The sequence below is a fragment of the Rhinolophus sinicus genome, chromosome X, assembly GCF_036562045.2.
Source record: "Rhinolophus sinicus isolate RSC01 chromosome X, ASM3656204v1, whole genome shotgun sequence".
NCBI classification, from domain to species: domain Eukaryota; kingdom Metazoa; phylum Chordata; class Mammalia; order Chiroptera; family Rhinolophidae; genus Rhinolophus; species Rhinolophus sinicus.
In genome coordinates, this window is record NC_133768.1 from 30,115,276 (window position 1) to 30,127,655 (window position 12,380).

Genomic DNA, 12,380 nt, shown 5'->3' on the forward strand with positions numbered 1-12,380 from the left:
ACTAGGAAATGCAAATGAAAAATACAATGTGATATCACCTCACACCGTTAGAATGCCTATCATCAAAACAATAAGAAATGACAAGTGTTGGCGAGGATACAGAGAAAATGGAGCCCTCATGCACTGTTGGCAGGATTGTATGCAGCCACTATGGAAAACAGTATGGAGAGTCTTCAAAAAATTAAGGGTAAAACTACCTTATGACCCAGCAATTCCACTCCTGGATATTTACCCAAAGAAATCCAAAACTAATTTTAAAAGATATATGCACCCCTATATTCATTGCAGCATTGCTTACAATAGCCACGATATGGAAGCAACCTCAATGTCCATTGATGGATGAATGGATAAAGAAGATGTGGTACATATATACAATAGAGTATTTTTTGGCCATAAAAGAGATGAAATATTGCCATTTGCAGCAACAACATAATACCCTCAAGGGTATTATGCTAAGTGAAATAAGTCAGAGAAAGACAAGTACCATATCATTTCACTTACATGTGGAATCTAAAAAACAAAATAAATGAACAAAAAGAAACTCATAGATACAGAGAACAAATTGATGGTTGCCAGAGGGGAAGGGGTTTGGGGCTGGGTGAAAAAGGGGAAGGAGTTTAGAAGTACAAATTGGTAGTTACCAAACAGTCATGGAGATGTAAAGTACAGCATAGGGAATATAGTCAATAATATTGTAGTAACTATGTATGGTGTCAGGTGGGTACTACACTTATTGGGGTGATCACTTCATAAGTTATATAAATGTCTAATCACTATGTTGTACACCTGAAACTAATATATTGTATGTTAGCTGTAATTGAAAAATAAAAAAAATTATATAAGGGGGGGAAAATGTCATTGCTGAAAATATAAATAACTCCAAGTCTTGAGAAAGACTTGTGTTGTGACTATCTTAGGAAGGATCCAGAGTGAGGGCCATGATTTTACATGTAATCTCTTGCCACAGATAATATAGACTGTAGGTCATTTAAACCAACAAATCTAGTTTTGGGTTTGTGTCCATGTTAATAGAACCTAGACATTTTTTCATGTGGTATTTCACATCTTTTGATCATACTGATCTTCAACGTATTTTGTCTTTCATTTTCAGAAAGAGTTTTGGAACACCTACACAAAAGCAAAACAAGGAGAGAGTAACAGAGGAAGTGACTGGTTTCAATTTTACCTTACCTTTCCGTTAATCTTTGGCCTCTTCATTATCCTCCTTGTCATTTTCCTAATCTGGAGATGCTTCCTCAGAAACAAAACTCGCAGACAGACAGTGACTGAAGGCCACATCCCTTTCCCTCAGCACCTTAATATTATCACTCCGCCCCCTCCACCAGATGAAGTGTTTGATAGCAGTGGATTGTCGCCAGGCTTTCTGGAATATGTAGTTGGGCGCTCCGATTCTGTCTCGACTCGCCTGTCCAACTGCGATCCTCCACCAACGTATGAGGAAGCCACGGGCCAGGTGAACCTTCAGAGGAGTGAAACGGAACCTCATTTAGACCCACCCCCAGAGTATGAGGACATCATCAACGCCAGCTCAGCCAGTGCCATTGCTATGGTGCCTGTGGTCACCACCATCAAATGAAACTGCAGACTTCTTTTTACTATAATCGTTTTTAAAATACTAATGAAAGAACTTTCTAGCACTTTACCACTACATAAATGTGTATTGACTTATTGTATTGGACTCTGACAGCGTACCACTTCACATTTTCTGATTTGATTTTTATTTGTTTTGTTTCCTACTATAAAATCATTATCCCTGCTCATTTTTACTAATGGAAATACATGAAGAGGGAAAAACATGAAGAGGTCTTCAAGTGATATGATGAGCTATACATATATATGTCTGTGTGTGTATACACATGTATTCATGTATATATATGTATATGTATGTATGTGTACATCAGTCCACCATATGTGCAACTGTCTTAAGCCATTAACTTCTGTTTAAATATCCTGCAAGAGAACCTTACTCACCAAAATTGGGGGGAAAACGGCACCAACGTTTTGTGTAATAGCAACATGCTGTTAAATTTTGAAAATAAGATGAAATTAGCATGTTTTCTAATTATTACTGGCTTTTGTTTACCTCCTTTTTCTTTATCTACCTTAAAAAAATGCATGCAGTCCATCTTGATTTTCGAAATGTCTCAGAAAGACAGAGGGAAGGCACAGTAAACAATAACTTGCCTATAGTATATAGCAAGGAAATCATTGGTCATTAGTGGCATTTGGCGAGTTTTGTAGGAGGGATTTTTTTGTTGTTGTTGACTGCCTCCCCCCAGCAAAATTAAACAGTGTTTGCTTACTATCTTTGAATGTCTCGTGCTATTTGTATTGACATCTTGGTGGAGATGATTTCCTGGCAACAGAATAATTTCTAAAATATATATATATATATATATATATATATATATATATATATATATATATATATATATATATTAATGACAGGGAATAAAGATTTCTCCTTTGCTCATTAGTGACAATAATTATTTTCTTCTCACTGTTCCATGGCCTTTTACTCTGTTCCCTCACCTACCACCACAGAATCTTCAAGCACCTAAGAATTTAGTTAAAATAAAATTCTTGAAATTATTTTCTTAATGTTTTTGTATAGATTGAAGTCTTTGCATCAAGATGATTAGGAGGCAATTTTCCATTAAGTGAAAACTGTGATTTTTATATTGCTCTCCAATTGGTGGAGGAAGATTGCAAAGTCTGTGTTGTGCCAGGTGCACAATAAATCTAATTATATTAGCTTCACACAGATCTCATTATTGTTGCTATTTCATTTTTGTATTCTCATCAGATTTTTTTTTTAACTGCAGGATTTTTACTTTTCCCTTGGCGCAGAGGGAACAGGCTATGAATGAACTGACAACATAAACTGTCTCAGAAAGAAACACAGTTGTTTTCCTATGAAGTTCCATAATGTATGCACCAATGGAAAATTCATTATGTCAGTCAGGGAAATGTCTCTGCCACTCCCAAGCCTCCTTAGCGTTGGATACAATGGTTGATGAGGCAGACGGAATGCAGATTTCAGAAGTGTCATACCCTACTGCCTCATCTCCATCCCCTCCAATCCCTCCCTCAGTCTTGCCCTTGAACCCAAGGAAGGAGGAATACTGGGGAGAATCCTGAACCAGGAGTCAGATGTCGTGAACTCCAATCCCGTTCTGCAACATGCTTGCCATGGTACCTGGGGAAAGACCCATAACTGACCCTCAAATTCCTCAACTCTGAAACAGCGATAAGATTCTTTGTCCTGCCCTTCTCCAGCTGCTTCAAAGGATCTAATGAGATGGTGTGCACTAACGTAACTTGTAAGATGTGAAGAGTTATCTACGGGAAGGCCATACCATTGTTCTTATTGTACTTAAGGGAGAATTTTCTCCTTCTGTTTCCCTAACATTTATCAGCGCTTTCACATAGTGAGAAATAGGGTAGGCTGCTCCATACATGGCTAACATGTTCCTAACATGAGTGTGTGGGTTATTAGTAAAATCATGTCATTCTCTGGTCTGTACCAAAGCTGTGCCAACTGAAAGACAACAGCCAGCTCAGTACAAACAGGATGAAGCAGATGTTACAAAGGGAACTAAGATGTGTGTGTTTAGTTAATAGCTTTTGTAGCTTTCGTGGGCTAAAAATGAATAAATCTTGGCCCTGGCCACAACATAAATGACAATATTGTTCTGAATTTGGCCATGAGTACATGGTGATCGTTGGCTTCTAGTTAACACTGAAAGCGGGAATGTTTGATCCAATGACTTGTGTATGTGTGGATATTTTGGTTTATTTTTAAATGAAAATTAAGGCTTCTTTTGTGTGAGTTTTTTAGGTCATTAATATCAAGCCTTAAATTAAACCAGCAGTTTTCAAAAGTGTGGCCCATGAACTCCTGGGAGTCCTGCTGTGAGATCAAAACTATTTTCATAATACTACAAAGAATTGTCTTTTCGCTGTAATTCTCTCTCTCAAAAAGGAGTTGAAAATGTAAAACAATGCCATCTTCCCACAGATCCTTTTCTGTTTTAGAAAATATAGCTATTTTCTTAAAAATGTTATTTATGTTAGCATATAATGGTCTTCTTAATTTTTAAATGAATAAATACTTTTTAAATTTTCAGTTTTATTTTCTGATCTGGCAAATACTGACAGATGTCAGCTCCATAAACAAAAGCTCTTTGGCATCCAGATCCCCAACAAATTTTAAGAGTATAAAGGGGTCTGAAGATCAAAAGCTTGAGAATTACAGGATTAGACAAAGGAGTAGAATGTGCTATTACTAAGTATATATTCTTGCAACTTTATATTTTAAACTCCTGATGTTGGAATTACTGCTGCCTCTTAGAGACACCTGAATTGCAGTATAAGAATGAATAGTGATCCATAAAACAAAGCCAAAAGCTTAAACTGATCAACGACTACAGCTTTTTAGAGTGTTGGTCAAAGAAAACACTCTACCCCGTAGTGAAAACTGGCGTCAGCCACAGGTCTCCTGGCAGCATCCGTGTCATGATGACAGGATAAACAAAATACCACTTTCTTCAAGAAGCATTCTCTTAGGTTTGTTGGTTTGGTTTGGTTGGATTCTGGTTTGGGTTTTACATTTTTAAAAACTTTTGCTACCCCATCTAGTTTTATAAACTGAGTTTCTTAACATTTGTTATAATTAAAGGGGTTTGTCTGGAATAACATATATTTTTTATGTTTTTGCCTTTCTTACCTGATTGATATTACATTCACTTTGATCGTTTTTAATAAAGCTTTATTTTTGCAGATATGTTTAGTACCTTTTTTAAGCTATAACTAAATTGAATCGACCAGTTTGCATTTAAATGAAAGAATGGCTTAATGGTGTTCCAGTGGAATGGTTTCCAAACCTCCACCTGCAGTGGTTGTGTCTGGAATCCTAGAACTGGCACTTTCTGCCTCCCTACTTTGAATGTCATGATGAATTATGTCTGTTTAAAGGAAATTAAATGATTTCTTCCTTTCCTATTGACCGGTACAAATACAGATGCTGTGTTTAATTCATTGTTAAAGATGACTTCAAGATTGACGATCTGACATGATAACTATGGAGATAGCTTTAACTTGGTTCTGTGTAAATAGCATGTATTTTAATATTTCACATTTTTAAACACTTGGTTTACATTAAATTATGGTATTTAACTATTTTTATGTTTATACTAGGTAAGGTTTTTCTTATGTTTCCATGTTTTGGGTATGCTAAATAAAGCTATTTTTAAACCCACGAGATTTCTTCTACCATGTGTTAATTATATTATGGTTAGGTGATAAGCATGCTGCATAAGTTTGTATTAATTATGTGGTTTTTTCAACAAGGTAAAATTATATTTTTTCTTATTAATTTAGGGACTATTGCTCAGTAAAGAAATCAGAAATTATCTGCTGAAAACGTCAGGGTACTCTCAGCAAGAAAGAAATTTCTGTACTACTTTTGAATGATGCTGGTATGATACAAAATGGGAACACTTGCTCCAAAGGGATAGACTGACTGAGCTCCCTGCTGTAATGTAGTCTGTCAAGAACTGGGAATAGTGTCTGCAGCTACCAAGAAACTGGTTTTTTCCTCCTTAGAAGAACAGCTTGCATTTGACATTTAGAAGATGAGAAAGGAAAGCACAAGATAGAAACATTTGTGGCCACGGGGAAGCTTAAGTGTAGTTACCTCAAAAACTGAAAGCTGATGCGACATGCCATTAACCAAGAAAATGTAAATATGACCTGATATTTATTTATGGTATAAAAAATTTTAAATTATTTACTTATATTCAAGGAGGAATTTTAAGTATTAATTATAAGTCTAAATATCCACTTTTTAAGCATAAGTACCCAGAGAGTTGTCCAAAATATAACAAGGCACTTTTAAAAATATATAGCAATTTCTAAAACTTACGTAAATTACAGATTGATTAACACATCCATGAAACCCATCACCTAGATGAAGACATTGCCAGCACCTCAAGAAGGCTCCCTCATAACCCACTCCTTAAAGATAACACTATTCTCACATATATTGTAACTAAATTTTTAAAATTTCATACTTGGCTGTAACCATATAGACTTGCCTCTTTTCCTTTCTAAATTCTTAAGGTATTTCAGAAAAGTTCAAGCTAGAAGGGTTAGAGCTGCTCGTCTATCTCTTGGCCCTCCTTGAAATCACCTTTTCATTCTCTCTAAGCCTTTTGTACATTCCTAAAGCTCTTTGAGGGCAAGAATTGTGTTTAATCCTTTTACCTCCTTTCCCCAAATATATCAAATGCCTAAAAGTGAGAGCTTTTTTTTTTAAGATTGAATTGACCAAAACATCAATGGCTTTTGGGCTGGTTTCCTTAATGCTTGACTTTCTGCTGCAATTCTTTCCACTTGCTATTTCCTTAAACTTGGTATGATGACATTTTGTTCTCAATAACTATATTCACTTTATCAACTATGATTTTTTTAGACTTCAAAACTCACTATAATCTCGTCCCGTGGGCTTATCTAACCTTATTTCCTTCCAAAGCTCAGATGATAGATATTTACAAAGTGTTTACCTTGTGTGCAATACTAAGGGGATTTGAAAGTAATGGTTGGTTCCTATAGCCCTTGTCCCTGGGGATTTTGCAATCAGATTAAAACTGGGACAACCTTACCTAATTTAGTGTAACCCTAATTCCAGTCCAGCTCACAGAGACTCTTTTTGTCCAAAGTCCCATGGTATTTACAATCAGTCATGTATATCAGTCTATGTTGTGGTTTTTATAAGTTTATAGCAATGGAAACCTACTTTCAAAACATTTTTCAAAGATCTCTAATATATTAAGCAGATGAGACAGTTTTGTTGACTATAGAAGTGGGAAGCTTGGAACCTCACCATCTGTGACCTTTCAAGTCAATCCCTCTTAGTCCAAGTCACCTCTGCAAACAGAATTTGATGAACATAATTGGAAAACCACTGTAATATAACATCTCCTATTGTCCAATTTCATAGTCCCTCATCTTTCCACCAAAAAAATATATATATATATATTCTACAGGATCTTCCAGTAACAGAATGCTTAGGGTTGAAAATGTTCTTTTTAGTTCAATTATGCCTAACTCACATGTACACCATACTGGCCACCAACATATGCTATCTATTAAAATTATGTTTGAAGAGAGAACCATGGAATGTTAATAGTTCTGATTCTTTGTTTATATCATGTCCTCCATCACCATACTTCTATATTTTCAATGCTCAAATATTTTTGCATTTGTAGGACATGGTTTTAATATACTCATAAACCACATTAAAATAAGCATAGAGTGATGTCAATGAAAATAGTGTGGAGCAGGGAATTCCCAAGGCATGTTCTTCCACAAAAGTAGCAAATAAACTGGCAAAACTATCAGAATCAACTTTATCAGAACTCTGGAAAGCAATTCAAGTTTATAGCAACCAGGCAAGAAAAAAAACCTTAACTTACCCTGGTTGTATCCCCTGCTTACTTCTCAGTAGCATCTTGGAAGACAACAGCCCACGTTCCAGGTAAAGGTTTCTAATAGTATTGTAGAAGAATCAAAGTGGACCTCATTCTCAAAGAATTGAGGTTGGTTCTTTAGCCCTGTATTTCGGTTTTCTGAAGTACCAGCTCAAAGGGCTTGCCTTTCTTTTGCCTTACTTGGAACTCTCCCAAGTTGGAGGCAGCTACAGGGGGTCTAAAATACTAAAATACTAAGAGTTAAGTGCATTAGCTGCTAGACAAGGGATAACAGTTGGGGTAAATAATAGACAAATTGAAAAGCTTAGGAAGAAATGCCGGGAAATAAAAAGAATAAGGACTTTGAAAAGCTCCCACAAAGTCTTAAGAATCGAGAAGGCCAAGCACATAGCCAGAGCTGGCCTCATGCTCGAAAAAATTCTGAGAAGTCTCTAAACTCTCAGCTTTCTCTGACTTTCAGGTTCCCCGTAAATAGGAAGTAAAGATAATGGTAGAGTTGCATATTTTCTGGTTGGAAGTTAAAGGTTTTCCCCAACACACAAAGCCCATCAGCAAAAACTAGGATACCACTGTTTTGGTGATGGTGTAGAGGGTGGTGCAGTCAGTTTAAAGAATTCTGTCAAATCACTAGGTGACCACTGTAATAACAGAAACATTACTTCATTGGCCACACATGACAAAGAATACAGACTACAAAAATGCGTTAAAAACAATAAACAACAACCAGAACAAGTGGCAAAAACAAACCCCGAGAAAGGAAAATCTGATTTCTAGAGTTGCCATTCTATAATGTTAATAAATAGCCACACCTACTGTTTAGTTCCCAATCCTGACCATATAGGAAGCTTGATCAGAGAACCCAAACAACCACATCGCCCATCCTACAACCTTCACTGAAGCAAGGAACCATGCAAGCAGTCCTATTCACCTGTATACAGCCAGCAGCACAAACACCCCAACCTCAGAGCTCAGGTAGTGGACTCACCTAAAAATAGACCCTGATAGCAAGCCTCACCTGCCCAAGGACATTACCAGCAGACACATCCAGAACCCCAAACTGAGCTGACTAGTGAAGAACTGTCTCTGCCAAAGCAAAACCAATAAAGTCTGGAAGAGGATACCACTTACTCAAATGCACACACACTAACATAAGGAATGAAGGATCATGAAAAAGCAGGTAAATATGGCACCACCTAATGACACTAATAAAGCTCCAATAACTGATCCTAAAGAAATGGAGATCTATGAACTGTCAGACAAATAATTCAGAAAATCCTTTTATAAATGATTAGTGAATTATAAGGACACACAGACAACGAAATTAGGAAAACAATGCATGAACAAAATGAGAAGTTCAACAAAGAAATAGAAACAATTAAAAAACAGCAATAGAGCTGAAAAATACAGTGACTGAACTGAAAAATTCAAGAGATCTTCAAAAGCAGAAGAAAAAATAAATGATCTAGAAGAGAGGACATTTGAAATTACTCAGTCAGAGGACAAAAAAAGAAAAAAGAATGAAAAACAGTAAATAAAACCTACAGGACATATGGGACACAACCATAAGAAACAGTATCTGCATTATGGGAATTCCAAAAGGATAAGAGAAAGACAAGGGGACAGAAAGTATATTTAAAGCACTAATGGCTGAAAACTTCCCAAACTAGAGGAGAGAAATTGATAGATATCCAGATCCATGAGGTCCAAAGAATCCCAAATAGGTTGAATTTGAATCGGGCTACAACAAGACACGTTATAATTAAATTGTCAAAAGTCAAAGACAAAGAAATAATTTTGAAAGCAGCAAGAGAAAAGAGAGAAATTACATACAAGGGATTCCCCATAAGAACATGGGCAGGTTTCTCAACAGAAATGTTTCAAGCCAGGAGAGAATGGGATGATATATCAAACTATTGAAAGAAAAAAATTCAGCCAAGAAATCTATACCCATCAAAGTTGTCCTTCAGAAATGAAAGCGGGATGAAAACTTTTTTTTGGCTTCACTAGTGAATTCTACCAAACATTCAAAGATGATTTAAATCCTGTCCTTCTCAAACTTGTCCAAAAAACTGAATAAGAGGCAATACTCTCTAACTCATTTTGTGAGGCCAACATTACTGTGATACCAAAACCTGGTAAAGGCAACACAAAAAAAGAGAAAACTGCAGACCAATATCTCTGATGAATACAGATGCAAAAATCCTAAACAAAATACTAGCAAATCAAATACAATAATACTTTAAAAACATTATCCATCACAATCAAATGGGGTTCATTCCAGGGGTGCAAGGCTGGTTCAACATATGCAAATTGATCAATGTGATACACCACATAAATAAAATAATGGGTAGCTATCATATGGTCATATCAATAGAGGCAGGAAAAGCATTTAACAAGATACAACATCCATTTATTGTTAAAATACTTAATGAAATGTGTATAGAAGAAAAGTACCTCAACAAAATAAAGGCCATATGTAACGAACCTTCAGCTAATATCATACTCAATGGTGAAAAATTGAAAGCTATTCTCTAAGGTCAGGAACAAGACAAGAATTCCCCCTCTCATCACTGTTATTCAACATTGTATTGGAAGTTTTAGCCAGAGCAGTCAGGCAAGAGAAAGAAATAAAAGGCATCCAGATCAAATATATGGTGATGGAAGGAGAACTGATTCTGGGTGGTGAACACACAATATGATATATAGATGATGTATTACAGAATTGCACACCTGAAAACTATGTAACTTTACAAACCATTGTCACCCCAATAAACTTTAATTTAAAAAAAGAAGTAAGAAATAAAAGCCATCTAAATTGGGAATGAAGAAGTCAAATTGTCACTTTGCAGATAACATGATTTTTTATATAGAAAACCCTAAAGACTCCATAAATAAATAAATACAATAAAGTTATGGAATACAAAAATCAATGTACAAAAATCCATTGCATTCCTATATACTAACAATGAAATTTCAGAAAAAGAAATAAAAGAACAATTCCTTTTGCAATTGCAAGAAGAAGAAAAAAAACCTAGGAATAAACTTAACAAAGGATGTGAAGGACTAAAAACTACATTAAAACTACAAGACACCATTATAATAAACTGCAGAAGACACAAAGAAACGGAAAGATATTCTGTGTTCATGAATTGCAAGAATCAACATAGCTAAAATGGCTATATTACACAAAGCAATATACAGATTTAATGCAATCCCCATCAAACTTCCAATGGCATTTTTGAAAGAAATAGGAAAAATATAATCACATTTGTATTGAATCACAAAAGACCCCAAATAGCCAAAGCAATCCTGAGGAAAAAGAACAAAGCTGGAGGTATCACACTCCCTAACTTCAAATTATACTACAAAGAGACAATAATCAAAACAGCATGGTATTGGCAGAAAAACAGACACAGAGACCAATGAAATATAATTGAGAACCCAAAAATAAAGCCACATCTATATGGGTTGACAATTTTTGACAAAGGAGCCGAAAACGTACAGTGGAGAAAAGAAAGCCTCTTCAATAAATGGTGCTGGGAAAATTAGAAAGCCATGTGAAAAAGAATGAAACTACACTGCTGTCACCATATACCAAAATTAACTCAAAATGGGTCAAAGACCTAAATATAAGACCCAAAACTATAAATTGCACAGAAAAATTCATTGGTACTAAATTTATGGACCTTGGGTTTAGAGAGGATTTTATGAATTTGACCTCAAGGGAGAGGAAAGTAAAAGCAAAATACATGAATGGGACTATATAAAATGACAAATCTTCTGCACAGCAAAAGAAACCATCAATAAAACAAAGAGGCAACCAACTGAATGGGAGAAGATACTGGCAAACAACACCTCTGATAAGGGGCTAATATCCAAAATATGTAAAGAAGTCATACAATTCAACAAGAAAACCGATAATCCAATTGAAAAATGAGCAGAGGACCTGAACAGACACTTCTACCAAGAAGACATACAAACAGCCAACAGATATGTAAAAAGATGCTCAACTTCACTAGCTATTAGAGAAATGCAAATCAAAACCACAATGAGATATCACCTCACACCTGTTAGAATGGCTGTCATCAACAAGACAAGTCATAACAAGCATTGGAGAGGTTGTGGAGAAAAAAGAGACCCTCATACACTGCTGGTGGGAATGTAAATTGGTACAGTCACTATGGAAAACAGTATGGAGGTTCCTAAAAAAATTAAGAATAAAATTATGATACAACCCAGCAATCCCTCTTCTGGGTATCTACCAAAAAATTCTAAAAACATTTATCTGTAAAGATGTATGTACCCCTATGTTCATTATAGCATTATTCATGATGGTCAAGATATGGAAACAACCAAAGTTTCCTTTGATAGATGATTGGATAAATAATATGTGGTATATATATACAATGCAATATTACTCGACCATAAAAAAATGATGAAATACTGCCATTTGCGACAACATGGATGGATCTTGAGAATATCATGCTAAGCAAAATAAGTCAGAAAAAGTCGAGAACCATATGATTTCACTCAAAACTGAAAGCAGCAAACTAACAAGACAAACAAAAACTCATAGACACAGACAACAGTTTAGTAGTTACCAGAGGGAAAGGGGGGAAGGGCGTGGTAGATGAGGATAAAGGGGGTCAAATATATGGTGATAGGAGAATTGACTTTGAGTGGTGAATACACAATGCAATATATAGATGATGTATTATAGAATTGTACACTTGAAACCTACATAATTTTACTAACCAATGTCATTCCAATAAATTTAATAAAAATTTTAAAAAACAGTAATAAAATAAGAAAAAAGAAATAAAATAAACAACCTGCTCTACCTTAAGGAACTAGAAAAAGAAAAAC

The 12,380-nt window shown here is 35.4% G+C and overlaps 1 protein-coding gene across 3 annotated transcripts in view; it reads left to right on the forward strand.

The window, feature by feature from the left end:
- The window catches only part of PRRG1 (proline rich and Gla domain 1), a 114,492-nt gene extending 109,210 nt beyond the window's left edge, over positions 1-5,282 (forward strand). For all 3 annotated transcript variants that reach the window (XM_019718199.2, XM_019718200.2, XM_019718202.2), the window contains exon 4: positions 1,112-5,282. In XM_019718199.2, coding sequence (XP_019573758.1) covers positions 1,112-1,597 — 486 coding nt within the window. In that variant the 3' untranslated portion in view covers positions 1,598-5,282. The remainder of the gene's footprint in view (positions 1-1,111) is intronic.
- Positions 5,283-12,380: the final 7,098 nt, after the last annotated feature.